The following is a 16,078-nucleotide window of genomic DNA, read 5'->3' as shown; positions in this document are numbered from 1 at the left end:
GTATTTATTAAAAAATAATTAGAGAGATTTGCATAGAAAAAAAAACTAAGGGATTAAAAAAAAAAAAGTAGCAGCAACAAAATAAGAAACAACAAAGAGAAGAATAAAAAACAGCAACATAAGAAGAAGAAAAAAAGAAAAGAAAAGTGTGTGAGTTATTTCTCTATATTCTTATATTATCCTATCACTAAATTACAGAACAACAAACTTAAAAGAAAAAAGAAAAAGAAAAAACCTTTATCTGCAAAGAAAATTGAAAATGAACCTGAGCGAGGAAATTAAAAAGTAATTTAGATTTTTTTTTTTCAGATTACCCTTTTTACTTTATAAAAATATAAAGAGACGTAATTTCGTGGAAATATGAGGGTTTTCTTGTCAAATGCCCTCATATATGTTGGACGAGGGAGCCCGATACTTTCATTCCTTATCCGGGACAAAGCATAGAAAGCTCGCTTAAATGCTCGCGAGAACTCCACAGAGCACTTTCCTCGATGGTGTCGTCGGAATTTCCCAAGCCCCTCCCGGTCCCCCCCGACGCTTCCTCCTTCTTGGCCGGAGTTGGTCGATTGCAAGAACTACTACTACTAGTAGTAGTACCGATGGGAAGAGGGAAGTAATGGCGTCGGCGAGAGGTCGAAGGTTCGAGAGAGTTCCCTTGGAGACCGCCGGCGCATACGAGCTCGTCGACAAGGAGAGCGGCGAGAAGGTCATCGTCTGGGGCGGCGCCGACGACGACGTCCGCGAATCCCCCGTGCCGTCCGACGAGGTCCTCTCTTGGAGTCCTCGCTCTCGCAAGGAGGAGGAGAAGGAGAACGAGAAAGGTGAGGAATTGAGTAGATTTCTTATTCTTTTAGCTCAAACCATTTGCTTACCATTAGGAAAGGAGCTAATTTTAGAACTTATGACTTATTGGGAGCTAATTTAATGAAATAATTCATTCTTTTTCCCTAGTTACAATAGCTAGGATGGTCATGCTGATGCTAAATGAGTGTCGAACTGGACTGGAATTTTATCTGAAAGCCTGATTACTAGCAATGTCGTTCTTGAGCAATTGTTGCATTTGGTTAGTAGTTCATGTGTTCTTCCTAGCAATCAAGGGGTGAAATCTTAAATAAGAATAATGGCTTGCGGATTTTGATCTCTTTTGTGCCTATTTATATTTTATACTCCATTTGTTGAGCATTTGACAACTAGAGATTTAGTTTAATATGTTCATAAATTTTATTATCTTTCTAGAAACTTAACAAATGGTGTCTTTCTGATGTTATCTCCTGAACTGTTTTTTATTGTAACAGATGCTTTTGATGCCACAGGAGTTGAGATGAATGCAGCTGTTGCTGAGTTTGGTGCTAAACCAACAGGACGTCTTGGTCAATCTGTTGGAAGTTTTGGTAGATTAAAGGCTCAAAAGATAAAATCACTAATCAGAAGATCAGCACGAATCAGTAAAGAAAGCACTAATTATAACAGGGGCCGGCAAGCTGGTAATATTCCTTTTGATGGTGCAGACCATATTGAACCTTTTGATCTTAACAGCGGAAAGACTAGTTTGGGCTTTTCCCAACAGGAAGAATTAAATAACAATGCAAACAATGAGAGGGTTCGAGATACACACACTCTGCACGTTGAACCTGAAGAATACACACGAGCTGCTAATGTCGGTATGCCTGCTTCAAAGGTCAGTTCTTCCACAAAAGGATGGGGAGATGCTGGTTCTGACAAGTATACTACTCTTGGCCGCCAATATCAGCAAAGGAAAACATCTGTTGATAGTGGATTTTTCAGTAGGAAGTCTTTCAAGGATCTTGGTTGCAGTGATGATATGATCAAATCTCTGGGGAATCTGAGGTTCCTTCGGCCATCACATATTCAGGTTCTTCAATTTTTCTATTAGTAATGAATTCTATCTTTTCAGGAATGCTATTTCAGATTAATAAACTGGGACTGCCAATAGACTATGCTGTTTATAACTTTATATCATTCACTCATCTTTAATAATAAAATGATCTGTTTCAGATCAAATTATTGATGATTCTAGAAGATGGGAGTGCTTCTATTTTTAGTTATTTCAGAGATTACCTGTGTTTACTTTGCAAATGATTGGTATAACTGGTAAACACTTTACATGACCCTGAAGTGTTTGTCAGACTATTTGAGATTTCTTGTGGAGGAAAGATAAACAAGTAGCGTGTTTGGCTATTTTTTAGTCATCTAGAGAATTTCTTTTGACATACTCTAATAAATGCAGGCTTTGGCATATCAGCCTGTCTTAGAGGGGAAAAGTTGCATAATTGCTGATCAAAGTGGATCTGGCAAGACATTGGCATATTTGGCCCCAGTTATACAATGCATAAGACAAGAGGAACTACTAGGGATTTCTAAATCATCATCAGGGAGTCCTAGAGTAATAATATTGACACCTACTGCTGAACTGTCTTCCCAGGTTGGTATATGGTTTAAAATTTAATCAGTTGTTCTTCCTTTCTTACATGTTTGAACCAATGAGAATATTTTCACTTGTTCAGCATATCATATAGTTGGTATCAATGTTTTTGTTTTTATCAAAATTTTAAGTATCTGCATGTAAATGAGTTTATCACTTTTAATCTTGACAAGTTGCTTTATTGGCAAATCACTTGCTCTACCGTATTAGGATCAACTCAAATTGAGAATGGGTATGACATGTAGTAAGATTTGGTTTTGCAGTATATGAAGCTCCTTCTAGTCCCACTAGGTGTAGCATATGACTTCATCTCCCTTGTACCTTTGAAACTAGCATAGCTCCCTTTATAAAAGCTTACGATTTCCTTGCTGCACTTTTTTGTTGCCTGTTAGAAATTTGTTTTGTTACTTGATTGCATGAGTCACCCACCTAAGGGGCCTTGTAATTGACATCAATGATAGTGGTGTGGACAACACTATTTGTCACATTTAGTCTCGTAGGCATAAGAGGGCTGCATATGTGGCTCTTTGGCTTAATGAGGATTTTAACTAGCCTTTTAGGGTTATTTTCGTCTTTTTTTTTTACTTTGTTTTGCTTATAATCCTCTTTTATGAGGTTAATGAATACTTTGAGAGTTTTCATATATTGAGTGTTTATTGATGGATTCCAACATTGGTGAATTACGACACTCTGGTTGGTGGATTCCCCAGGTTTATTTTTCTACTTATTCTTCTCAAATCTGCAATCGAGATGTTGTCCTGTATCAGATAGTCATGTCAGTGGCATGTGTTGTGCCGTGCCACCATCGGCACGACACACCATTGGCACGACACACCTTTGGCACACATTTAAAATATTTTTAAGAGATATTTTAGGTTTTTGGCATGTCAATTTTTGGTTTAAATATATGTATTAAAACCTACATTATAATATTTTATTTTTAGATTATTTTTATAAATGACCTATATTATTAAAGATAAAGCAAGTCAAATATAAATATTATTCAACACATAATATGATTAAATACACTCATTATAACTAATATTAATAATTGAACACTCCAAATATGATTGCGTTTAACACTTAATGAGAGCTTTAGAGGCATTTAAAAGAGTTAATAGATAAAAATAAGGAAAAGACAAAAAAAAAGAAATAAGATTAGATGACAAAACGTTAGTTAATTATTTGATTTGATTGAAAATTAGAGAATGACAAAAGAAAATTAGGCATGAGTTGTTATTCCTAAAATGGCTAAAGTTGATTGATGGAAATAAGAAAAATATATCATCTCATTTTTGTTAAGAACATGACTAAAGTTGATTTAATGATAATTGATGGAAATAGAAAAAAATAAAAAAAAGCTCCACAATGGCACGGAGACCGACAAGAGAGATGTCAGTCAAGGATGGCCATGTCGGTGGTACCTATTAACTTACCAAATGATAAACATTTAGCTGTTAAAAATTATGGTTTTCATATTTTATATTCCAACATTCTCCCTCCCTTTTAGGCTTAAGACTTTTTTTTATGGCCCAATAAGTAGATTTCATTTGACTTAAATGAGTGGAGATTTTATATATTAGATGACATATAACCAGGCGATATTTGAACTCAGAATTTGATATCATGTTAACTCATCAATTGCTTTAAAAACTTAAACTGTTTGGAAACAGTGATTCTTATATTTTATATTCCAATAGTACCAATTTTGAACGTTCGAAATCCGGTTGATATGTAGTCGTGAAAATTGAAAACTACAAAATAGTTGTTCAATTAACTTTCTCATAATCATGTTAGCTCTTCCGTGGTGGTTTCTCTAGTCACTTGAAACCAATCATTTCTTCCATGGATCTTTCTCATGAACAGATGTTCCCACTATTGATATGAGTAGTTTTGGATTATGTTGATTTCAAATATTAAGGTTCTAACTTCTAACTAACGGTAGCTAAAAGATACCGAAGAAATTTTACTTTGATTTATAACTCGTTTTCAGTGTGTCTTAACTTTCCTATTTCTATTTAAATTACTTGTAAATGGCCATTTAAGATGAACAACTAAAACAAGGAAATTACTTTTCATTTTAACATTTCGTATATTTTCTTTTATCAGTATATAAAAATTCATACTGAAGAAAGTCCACACACCTTCCTTTGTTTGATGTACATAGGCACTAATTTTGTCTATGGGCACATCTCTAGATTTACTTAATACGTTAACCTCGGGTTATGGAGTAGCTGAAAGTTCCTTGTAACAATATATATATAATTTTAGGAAAGCCGTCATTTTTTTTCTTTTGTTTTTTCTTTCTTGACTTATCTAGTTATCTCTAAGTTTGCAGGTCCTTAACAATTGCCGGTCCATATCAAAGGGCGGGGTCCCCTTTAGATCTATGGTTGCGACAGGTGGTTTTCGACAGAAAACTCAGTTGGATAGTCTTCAACAAGAGCTAGATGTGCTCATAGCAACACCCGGCCGTTTTATTTATTTGCTTCAAGAAGGATTTTTGCAATTAACTAATCTCAAATGGTATGGCATATTGATGTTTTCATGTCCGCCCATCTTATCCTGAAATTCATTATCTGAAAATTGTGTTTCAGTTAATAAGTATAAATGATATTTTTACCTGCATTTCCTTTTATGATTAGCATGCATAATCTCAATGCACCAACATTCTTTTTTCTGAAAATGAAATAATTCTTGATAAATGTTTCAAGATACATATATGATGTTTTTTGCTCAAAATTCATCCCAGCACGTCTATATTATCGTATTCATATTAACTTAGCGGTTATTGAAGTTTCTTTATATGTTGACTTGATGAATGATAACCTTACTGATGGAGTTTCTTGCTTCGAGCTGTGCAGGACAAGTAGTGTAGGTGCTAGCCTGCTAGGTATCCTCTGGAAAAGGGAACTTTCCAATCAACTCCTATCTTGGCATAGCTGAAGCTGAGCCTTTTAGTACCCTTTCCTTGTATCTTTATCCCATTTAAGCTATGCCAACACACTCTAATGAACTACCTTTGATGATTAGAATTATGATTTTCTGTAGAGTTATACCTGTATTCTCAAATTGATTGAAATCAGCTAAGTGAGTTAGTAACCTAGTAGTTCTTGCAATAGTCACTGTGACATTATCATAAGGTATACAACCTTAGGTGCCCTACAATTAGCAATCTTTGTACTAGATTGTGTAAATTTACTAAGATTTCAAAACTCGGTATTGGGATTTGGATTGGGATTGGCTGTTAGAAAAAATAAAAAAATGATATGTATCGGTTGTATCGATCGTATAGGCTGCTCATATTGAATCGGACTATTTTTAAAATGCAGAAACATTTCTAAAAATTCATAAAAAATAATAGAAAATAAAAAAATAGTCAAATATGAACTTTAAAAACTAAAGAAAAAACTCACTCAAAACTATAATGAATTTCTACTTGAATTAGACATATTTTTATACTCGTAAATTATTACTGCAGAACAATATGAAGAGAGAGATATTTTCACTGTTGTTCTATAGTAATAAAAAAGATGAGTTAAAAAGTTGTGAGAAAGAAAGAAAAAAATGAAAAAAAAACTCATCTAAGTTTACCAAAGTGTAGACTAGCCAAAGGAATTCACTAAGATGGCTGCCAAATAAACTTGGTGAATTATGAGAGTTAGAGAAGATTGTGTGTGAGAGGTAGAGAGTAAAAACTAAAAATTGAAAAAGAAAGCAGTTGATGATATCAGTTATTAATGTATCTTATGTTAGATATATTTTAAATTCGACCTAAATCTTATAAAAAATTAATTTCAGCTAACATTGTTGTTTTTAGCCGATATGACCGAGACGGATCGGCCGATACTGGCTGCAACCGAATCCAACTTAGGATTGGCCAATTTTGGGATCCATGGAATTTACTCTAGATATCTTCTCCACTTATAATGGAAGTTCCCTTGGTTGCTTATGGTTCTGTCTATGTTTGATTTATATGATGAATCAAAACCTGTTGAGTAGCTTCAGTAATTTTTTTTTTAAGTTCTGTGTAAAATAGCCGTAAATCCTTTTGAGCCCTTATTACCAATTTATCCTCAACTAAAAATGTAATGTTTCTCTATTTACTCAAATGCTGTCATTATTGATAAGCCTTAAAAATAAGGGACTCTAACGTGTTAGGATATGTTTATGTCATAACTCAATCTGATCATATAACCATTATTAGATCCTTGGTAATGCCATTCCTGAGTAATTATTGAACTTTTATCACAATAACAATGCACCAATGCACAAAATAACATAATATAAGAAACTGTTATGATGTTATCCAGTCTGTTCAAACTTGACTGCAGACAAATTAATTTCGTCATCTTGTTTTGCTTGGATTTTGTTAGCCATCCCCATGTGCAAGTAAAAGCTATAAAGGATATCTGTAGCAACATAATAGTCTTTTTTCTCTTATTATACGTTCGCTTTATCTCCCAATAGGATATTACCAGTAGTCACATTGGCAGAATGGAGCCTGAAGGGATTTCATTACCTTTTTTTTCCAATCATAATACTTCTTTTCTCACCTTACTCTTGGATACACTGATATCTCCTTTATTGTGATGATAAGATGGATGGGATGGTGCAGTTATAAAGGTGGTCAGGCTACGGTAATGATGGATTTGATGGTGGTTTGGTGTAGCTCGATGAAGGGAGGTGGCGTGGAGTTAGGGCAGCGAGGTGGTGATGCCGTGATGGCATGTGAAAGTAGTGTAGGTCAAATACTAGAGGGGAAGAAGGGGGAGATGTGGTCGACCCTAAGGGACTTGGGAGTGTTGGCAATCGAATAGGGGAAAGAGGTTGCTAGGAGAGACCGAAGGGAGATAGAGAGAGAGAGTTACATTAAGGGTCGGTGACTCAATAATTGCATAATAATCAAATGACTTGTCAACATATTTATAGAGGCAAACCCGACTCCAAATCAGACTTGACTTGACTTAATTTAACTTAACTTCTCTAGACTTAGATAATTAAATAAGTCTTAGATAACTAGGACTCTAACTAAAGCAATAAGTATACTAGCTCATGCAAATAAATAAAACACTAACCCATCTAGGACTTTGACTAATAAATAAGTTAATAAAATAAAATAGACTTGATCTATCAAGTCCAATGTCCTCTAATGTGTGACTCGATTAAGTTTGGATCACATCAAATCACATCACAACATCATGCTTCCACTCACTTTGTTTCCAAACTGTGAAACTAGGGAAGCGGTCCATCAAGTCTGACTTGAGCTCCCAAGTTGCTTCTTCCACTGGCTGCCGAACCACTCGATTAGCGCCTTAATTACTAGTCTCCCATCATGTCTAACTTGTCTCCTAGCCAAGAACCTTATTGTCTCAGGTTCTATTGTGTTTGTGGCTAGATCGGGCAAATTTGCCTCAACGGGCTTCTCCAGACTGAGTTGGGCTTGCAAGCTCGAGACATAAAAAACCTAGTGAACCTGTGACTCTTTGGGCAAGTCAAGTAGATATGCCACTGGTCCATTCCTCCTCAAGCCTTCGTATGGCTCAAAGAAACGATGTGCTAGCTTTAGATTGAGTATAGGTCACACCGTGGTTTGCCGATATAATTTGCAGCCGGATGTAGACTCAATCCCCCACTTCAAAGCTCCTCTCCTGATGCTTGCTGTCATAGTTCTACTTCATTCAGTTCTGAGCCGCTGCCAGGTGGTGTTTGAATCTCCGAAGCAAGGCATCACGGTTTGAGAGCACCATATCGACCTCGCAGCTATCCGTCTAACTAGCCAATTATAGGCTTGCAATGTAGGAGGTGCGTGCTTATAAACCGCCTCAAATGGAGTTATACAAGTGGCCATATAGTGTGTTGTGTTGTATGGTCACTCAGCCCAAGGCAAGTAGATGAGCCACTCCTTAGGGCTCAATCCCTAGTTGAAGATGGATTTTACTCATTCTTCTATAATGGTGTGGTTCTTTCAGATTAATATTTTGTAATATCAAATTATATTGGAAGATCATATGTTGATTTCCTCATTGTTCTAGAGATTTATGTTATGTCTTGTGAAGAAATGATTGCTATTGACTTATTTCTCTTCTTTTTACTGCCAATTTGAGGGCGCAAATATCTGTTTCCTGCAATAATTTGCATCAGGAAACCACAGAGCCATTCTTTGCTTAAATTATCATGTCAAGTACTTCTTCCCTCTGAATTGACACTGCATTTGCATGTTTCCAGTATTGTGTTAGATGAGGTCGACATCTTATTTGGTGATGAAGGCTTTGAGCAAGTTCTTCAGCGTTTAATTGATTCTGCACCAGTGTCAGCACAATATATTTTTGTCACTGCTACTCTTCCAGTAGACATCTACAACAAGGTGGTGGGAGTATTTCCTGATTGCGGAGTAATCATGGGACCTGGCATGCACCGAACAAGCTCCGGCCTTGAAGAGGTTACTCTTCTTTTGATTGATTTATTTCTTCTTCACAATATATTGCATAATTTGAATTCTTCTTTGCATTTACGTAGTATTACCTGGATTGTGAGCTTTAATTAATTTTGTGGAGCAGTAAACTCTGAACATTGATGACATCAATGAATGTGACATAAGACCCTGCTATACAAAATGGTCATCATTTCAAGCCTTTCAAACAACATCTCAATAATAGGGGTAAAGTTGCATCAAGCTTTGCCCTACCCAGATCCCGCATTGGTAGGATTCTTGTTCACTGAAACACCTATATTAGTCAAACTCTGAAATCATTTTGGCTATATAGATAGGTCCAGCTTCTTATCTTTCAGTTCATTTTTCTCCTTTGAAGTTGAGACTTGGTATAAAAAAATTAGGGAAGTTATTGAATCAAATGTTATCCAACTGCTGTAAAGAGAAGGAAACGGATCATCACTATGGCATGAAAAGAGCAAAGGATGGGGAATGAGCAGACAATTCCATTTATTATTTACTTTCTCCTTTCCTTGTAAAATTGAATTTGTTTTCTCATGTTCCTTTCCTTTCTACTTGCAAAGAAGCCAGTCATTGCTAAATTAGTGCCTTTCACTGATATATAGGGTTCCAAAAAAATTCTTATTGTAACTATGAGAAGTTGTGATGCCTTAGAATCTATTTTTTTTGGCTAGTTGAGTACTCTTTTGATCTTTATATTGGGCTTTCATCTACAGTGACGCATATACTGTAAGCTTCAAAACTAAATGTTAACCATAGGGTGTCAGAGGCCCTTAACATCTTGCGACTCTAACAACAATCTTTACCACCATCACCAAGCCAACTATTTGGGATAAACTATGCATATACTTTTCCTCCATTCATATCTATTTTGTGCAAAAATGTGTTAAATTTAGTGCTATGTTGTCTCCTTTTATTACTTCCTCCCACTTCAGTTTTGGTTTCTCACTCTTTTGTACTGAGAATTTTCTATCTGATTGAAATTACTTCTTATAATTTTTGCACTATTTGGTGTCCATTGAGCAACTCCAACTCTTGATTGATTCTTACATAATATATCATCTAGCTTCAACCCCTGGTTGTATGTGATACAAACATTTATTATTCTATATTTAGGTAACCTCATTCATCCATGTTACTATCCTCATTTAATCGCGCTCATCCAGTACATGCAGTAAGATTATTGATAGGAAGAACTGAAGAAGAGTGAAGGACACCTCAGAAAACAGAGGCAAACTATTTCCTGTTTGATTTTCATGTCAACAATTTCCAGAGCTTGACATTGCCAGTTTATGTTTATATCACGTTCAGATTAAAGAAAAATAAGCTACATCTATAATTGAGAAAGCCATCTATTTCATTTCACCTATGAAAGCTTGCCATATCCCCTTACTATCTTTTTATACAGTTATAATATTGTGATGGTAAATTTATATATTGACATTACATAAATATGGAAGTTTCAATATCTCTTTGATGATGTAAACATGGGCTGTCTAGAATATCATTCTTCACAGGATAGAAGATAGCAAATACTTCCTTTCTTTGTTCTGTGAGACCTCTTTTCTGCAGAAAACTTGTTCATTATTTTGCTGTGGTATGAATCCATCTATAGTAGTTATCTTGCTTTGGAACATTGAGGTGACTTCTATGTGTTGAAATGCAGGTTCTGGTGGACTGCAGTGGAGATGACAGGGAAGAAAAAAATCCCGATACAGCTTTTTTGAATAAGAAATCTGCTCTTTTGCGACTTGTAGATGAATCTCCAGTTCCTAAAACTATTATTTTCTGCAATAAGGTGATCCCCTCTCTCTCTCCCCCCCCACCCCACCCCGCGTCTCTCTCTCTCTCTCTCTCTCTCTCTCTCTGTGTCTCTCTCTCCCCATACACATGCATACATGCATTATAAATATATATACACATGTATGCATTTTTGCACTTGTTTATACATGTGCTGTGTGTGTAAATAATGTCTGTGATTTATATGTGTACATAGCATTTATATACATTTGGGCCCAGTATGAAAAGCTTATCCCTCCTTGAATTCTAGGATCGAGGTTGTACCTAAAAAAATTGAGAAACATTACGTGCAGTCTACAAGGTCTAAAGTGATTTGTGTTGAACCATTCCAGATAGTTTTAGATAGTGAAGTAGAAAACAAAATATGTGCATAATCCAAAACCAAAATGTGTTTTTTTTTGCTTTCTTTAATTTCTCTTTCTCTTTTCAGTTGGATTTGGTATTTCACATCTTATAAGTAGATCGAAATAAATGAATTTCAATTCTACAACCTCCTTGGTCATAAAGAATGGGATGTAAACTCTCTATATCGTGGATTTTGGTATTGGCCCACATGACCAACACATGCTGACGTGACGCATGACTCATGACCCAATTCACTTGCCGAGCCACATGCCCCAGAAGGATTTTGCTTTGAAAGATGGGCGTCTTGATTGTGCAGAAGTGTCATTATAATGCATGCCTAGGAAATTGGTGTTCAACTAGCTAACTGCCGCATTGAATGCAATATTAGTAATGAAATCACCTTCAGTATATTATTATCATGACATGTATGCATATTTCTATGAGCCAATATATGAGAAAATGTTTGAGCCGAATATATTATATATGATCATTGTCACTAGCAAATAAATGAGTCATCTCAGCATCCAAGTTTAATTACTGCAGGGATTTTGCATTTTTCGGAAGTTAATAAGCAGGAATTGGAATAGTTCTTACATGTATTGGAATGTCTACCTTTTGTGATACCTTTTTGGGGAAATTGCAGTTTACCCCCTAGTGGTTTGACCCAATTGCTTGAAAATTCTTTTGTTCTTTCAACTTAAACATTTAACCCTTCTGTGGTTGCTAAAGTGCAACCATTGATCTTCTGTTAACAGGAAGGTGAAATAACGATTTTGACCCTATGTATTAACTCATGGGTGAGTGGTGTTTTCTTTTTGGCAAGTGGGTTGCTTTCGTCATATAAATATGGTCTTATAACAAGAGATATTGGTCAATGGTTAGTACCATTAAATATGATAGAAAAAGTAATGGTTGTACTTTGGTCTAGACTAAAGAAGGTTTGAAAGTACAGAGAAATTTTGTGCAATTGAGCTAAATTATAAGGGGTAAAATATATTTTTTCTACCTTTGGTATAGGGAAACTATAAGATTGTAGTCTAGTTTTGTCTTAACATATCCGTTCTATTTGTTTTCTGTTTATGCTGCATGTTAACATCTTCTCAGTAGTCAAATTTTCCTCTGCTCAACATTTTGATGATTCACTATTTTCTATACTTGCAAGTAACAATAAATTTTTTGTTTAACTGTGTAGATTGAGACCTGCAGAAAGGTTGAGAACATGTTCAACAGATTTGATAGGAAAGGAGAAGATATCAAAGTTTTGCCTTTCCATGCTGCATTAGCACAGGAAATGCGCCTCGCAAACTTGAAGGAGTTTCATTCAGGGTCTACAGATCCTATGTTCCTCATCTGCACTGATAGGTAACAGAGACAAGGCAAAGGCTATTTATCCTGACATTTATATTTTATAGAGGAGTATCTCCACTTTTGTGTCTACATTTTTACATCGAACAATTTTTGTCCAACTCGATGTCTGATACAGTGATCTTCATCATTGTGTAGTCTTACTACTTTATTACAATATGATTTGGGCTTGTGGCATCATGCGAATCATGTACTTGTGTGTCACTTAGGCTGATCATTACCTTGAGTCTATTCCTTTAGTGAATCACTGTATGCGATCTGTAATCTCAGAGCCAAATGCTGGTATGTCAATTTTCATGTGCAAAGGATATCTTAGCTTTATGCTAAAAATCATCAACCTACGTACGTCCTTTAATTTAAACTTTCGGTTGGCATGTTACATCCTCTCAGTAGTCAATGAGTTCCTCTGTTTTCTGTGAGGGCAGACCTGAACAAGTGAGAATGAATGATATGAAGTCATTATATTATTTTGCAAGATTAGCGCAGGTTGTAAACTTTGGACTCATTTTCAACATGCAGTAAGATCTAGTGACAAGTAAAATTCAATAGCTTTATATTCATTTTAACTGTCATTCCTTTGACATAATTTTGTCAGTCTATTGACTGGAAAGGGCAATTTTGCATGCTGCAGGGCGTCGCGAGGCATCGACTTTTCAAAAGTGGACCATGTCGTGCTATTTGACTTCCCTCGTGATCCAAGTGAGTACGTCCGTCGCGTTGGGAGGACAGCTCGTGGTGCCGGGGGCAGAGGCAAGGCCTACGTGTTTGTCGTAGGCAAGCAGGTCCCCTTGGCTAGGAGGATAATAGAAAGAAACAAGAAGGGTCATCCATTGCATGATGTGCCTTGTTCTTACGAGAATTCAGTTTTGTAGATGAGTAATAGCCATTAGGGCTTTTGTATTACTGAGAAGCAACAGAAGTATTGACAATCTTAGCAAGCTATAAACTTCACCCCTACTTGAGAACTGTTCAATCTTCTTCTTTTCTCTCTGTGAAATTCGATGTTCTTTCCTCACCAAAGACTCTTCTTCGAGGTGCGATTTTGGTTTGCATTTCTGTCTACGATATCCCTCTTGCTTTACAAGTCCTGTGCTTTAATGAAGTCTACTTGTAAAAGTTAATTTACATGATAGCTGTAAGCATCTTCATTTGCCCAGAATTCAAAGGCGGGTAAGTGGTGGCGTCACCATCTGATCTAATGTCTGCAGTTCCCACGGTTTACCAGGACATTGCTGCCAAATAAATCCTTCCAGTTCCAGTAAGTTCTGCTACATCTATGTTCATTATTTGTAAAGCTACTTAAAAGGACACTCGTAACTAGTCGTACACTACGCAAAGAAGACATTGCCGACGACTGCATATTACAGGGTCTTCAGAATTGTAAGGCTTTCCATAGCAAAACAATCACAACATTAGCAAGCTAGCAATGTAGCTATATCTGGTCATTAAGCACAGCATGCATTCTACTATAATGGGTGTGTCCAGTGCTACCTCTCAGGAGTCAGGAGTCTTGCTGAACATTCTGAAGAAGATGAGACTGGGCGTTGTGCAGAAGAGCTCGGGCTGCCTCATTGGATGCGTCTTGCATGCGCAGCTCCTTTATCTCCTCCTGCCACTTCTCCATCTGCTCTGTGTGTATTCTGTATGCATCATCACGGGTAGAACAGAGAATTTAAGGGCCTTTTAGCTTCATGTATTAAGAAAAACTGCTTCTACATATATAAAGTGTAATATAAATTTTAGTTTTTTAGTTTATAAACTCATGAAATATTCTTTCTAAGAAGTAAGTTGAACTAACATGCAATATTTTGATATCCACTTCAATTACTTGGGTGTCAAAATATATTCTCTTTATTCTTAGTGGGAAGGAAAAAGAAATAATATCTTTGTTTAACCTGTAGATTAGGGCTGTCAACATAGTCCAGCTGGCTTGGCTTAAGAAATAATATAATACTTAATATTACATAATATATATATATATATATATATATATGACTAATGTGAATATTTAAATCAAGATCTAAAGATTGCATAACCTAAAAAGAATAATCTAAAGGCTCATAAGATTCAAGCCCGAATGAAGCTTGAACTCAAAATAAACTTCAATTAAATTATTTTACCCAAGCTCATCTTTGTTTCGCCCCTACTGTAAATGCTGCATCTTAAAATAAATAAAACCAAATGGCCTAAATGGATTTTCTTTTTTGCACTCGAAAGTTTGTCGTTTTATTATTCTTAATTCAACAGCTGAATTTTCAATAAACTACCAAATTGTATCCTGGCACTTGATTTCAGAAAAAAAAAAAAGAAGAAGAAGAAGAAAGAAGAAAGAAGAAAGAAGAAAGAAGACTAAGGTCAGATAAAGAAATATTGACATGAGAGGCTGTAATTGTGCTAAGCACATATACTAAGGAACGAGACAAAATAATCCCAAGATTAAATGTAGTTATAGAGAATGAGAAAGAAAGAGATGCATGAACAAGTGCTTGTGTGGAGAAACAAGACTAGTGTCACTTACGAGATCAAACGCTCTTCGAATTCTGTGCTCAGATCCTTGAACAGGGTCCGCCCAGATTCGAGTAGCTCGGAGACCTTCCATGGCATAGACCAGTTACATTGTCACAAAAGTTGTTATCTATTCTTTCCTTTAGGGCAAAAATTTGTTAAACACAATGGTATATAACAGGAACTTTGCATTCAAAATTGCATCTTGACCATTTGGAAATTAAACCTTCTATTTATTCTTTTTTATAACATGATCAAATATTAGTCCGCGACACAACTAAGAGCAGATCAGGCCGTTCAGATTGGGGCATCATACCTGTTGCGTGAATTGCTCGATCCTCTCGAGAATGCGTTGGATGTGGAGCTCCATCTCCTCGGATCCGACGGCCAAACCGGACCCCGCCGCCGTCTCCTCCTCCTCCCCGACCTCACCTCCTCCTTCCCCTTCGCTTCCCTCCTTGGATTTGCACAAAGATCAGTAAAAGCAAATCGAAGTATTAATTATTCAGAAGAGCACTCGATCTCTACCATCGTCCTCATGCGCTTGTGCAACACCTCCATCGTCGTCTCCCCGAAACGAAGAATTCGACGGATCTGTCAAAATCAGATAAATCTAGATATTAGAAAGATCAAGGGCGATCCGTCGTTGTAGCACCATTTGTATCTATCTGCCAACAGCTAAACACAGAAACAAGGAAATCTCACTGCGAAACACAGAAATTTTGATGGAAACTGGAGATCAGATGGCATTGATTCGAAGCTTACCCTGGACGGACTAGTGAGTTAGTACTGGAACTGGGAGAGATTGCTCATTTGCTCCTCAGATCGGATCGATCGGAAGGGAAAAAACGCTTGGAGCTCGAAATCTCGCAGATGTATCCCTGATCGATCGAAAGCTTAAGCTGAAGCGAACCGATGGCCTTCGATCGCTAAGCGGGATTTTCAAACTACAGAGGGCGGCGTCCGTAGGTATAGCTATATATAGAGCTGAGGCAATGCGCGCGAGAATAGTTCGCGGTAAAGCTTTCCCTCAGCACATTTTGCAATTTTAACCCTCTTCTAAATTAGTAGTTACTCCAAAGGGGCAAAAAGGTAATTTACTGAATTCTTCAGTGCCATCTCATCTACCCGAATGGATTGAAGTGGAGGATAGAGATAACCGATAA

General features: G+C 36.5%; 2 protein-coding genes across 5 annotated transcripts; one reads left to right on the top strand and one right to left on the bottom strand.

Annotated features, from left to right (window-relative positions):
* Window positions 1-434: 434 nt before the first annotated feature.
* LOC140775454 (DEAD-box ATP-dependent RNA helicase 50) lies at window positions 435-13,365 on the top strand. 2 transcript variants are annotated; one of them, XM_073118754.1, is made up of 8 exons: window positions 435-821; window positions 1,314-1,873; window positions 2,249-2,443; window positions 4,782-4,969; window positions 8,672-8,885; window positions 10,564-10,695; window positions 12,235-12,404; window positions 13,039-13,365. In XM_073118754.1, exons 1-8 carry the CDS (start codon window positions 458-460, stop codon window positions 13,277-13,279), a joined length of 2,064 nt encoding a protein of 687 aa, XP_072974855.1. In that variant the 5' UTR covers window positions 435-457; the 3' UTR covers window positions 13,280-13,365. The 2 variants fall into 2 exon arrangements, with proteins under 2 accessions (XP_072974855.1, XP_072974854.1); XM_073118753.1 differs by having other exon boundaries at window positions 1,296-1,873.
* LOC140775457 (uncharacterized) lies at window positions 12,413-15,937 on the bottom strand. 3 transcript variants are annotated; one of them, XM_073118760.1, is made up of 6 exons: window positions 15,678-15,932; window positions 15,441-15,506; window positions 15,229-15,369; window positions 14,926-14,999; window positions 13,899-14,047; window positions 12,413-12,834 (listed from the first exon to the last, which is right to left on the bottom strand). In XM_073118760.1, the coding sequence occupies exons 2-5, from the start codon at window positions 15,471-15,473 to the stop codon at window positions 13,909-13,911; spliced, it is 387 nt and encodes a 128-aa protein (XP_072974861.1). In that variant the 5' UTR covers window positions 15,474-15,506; window positions 15,678-15,932; the 3' UTR covers window positions 12,413-12,834; window positions 13,899-13,908. The 3 variants fall into 3 exon arrangements, with proteins under 3 accessions (XP_072974861.1, XP_072974860.1, XP_072974859.1); XM_073118759.1 differs by lacking the exon at window positions 12,413-12,834 and adding an exon at window positions 13,513-13,793; XM_073118758.1 differs by lacking the exon at window positions 12,413-12,834 and having other exon boundaries at window positions 13,513-14,047; window positions 15,678-15,937.
* Window positions 15,938-16,078: the final 141 nt, after the last annotated feature.

This window comes from Typha angustifolia, chromosome 14 (assembly GCF_048772165.1).
Source record: "Typha angustifolia cultivar Huaian chromosome 14, ASM4877216v1, whole genome shotgun sequence".
In the NCBI taxonomy this organism is placed as follows: Eukaryota; Viridiplantae; Streptophyta; class Magnoliopsida; order Poales; family Typhaceae; genus Typha; species Typha angustifolia.
The sequence above is the reverse complement of the archived record's forward strand: the minus strand, read 5'-3'. Positions and strand labels throughout refer to the sequence as shown.

Bases quoted from the DNA above. Each gene is read 5' to 3' on its own strand.
- LOC140775454 (XM_073118753.1), top strand. From the start codon at position 458: ATGCTCGCGAGAACTCCACAGAGCACTTTCCTCGATGGTGTCGTCGGA. The intron at 822-1,295 runs GTGAGGAATTGA...TTATTGTAACAG, and splicing joins GGAGAAGGAGAACGAGAAAG to ATGCTTTTGATGCCACAGGA. The intron at 10,696-12,234 runs GTGATCCCCTCT...TTAACTGTGTAG, and splicing joins CTATTATTTTCTGCAATAAG to ATTGAGACCTGCAGAAAGGT.
- LOC140775457 (XM_073118758.1), bottom strand. From the start codon at position 15,473: ATGGAGGTGTTGCACAAGCGCATGAGGACGATG. The intron at 15,000-15,228 runs GTATGATGCCCC...ATGCCATGGAAG, and splicing joins TCGAGCAATTCACGCAACAG to GTCTCCGAGCTACTCGAATC. The intron at 14,048-14,925 runs GTAAGTGACACT...TGATGCATACAG, and splicing joins TTCGAAGAGCGTTTGATCTC to AATACACACAGAGCAGATGG.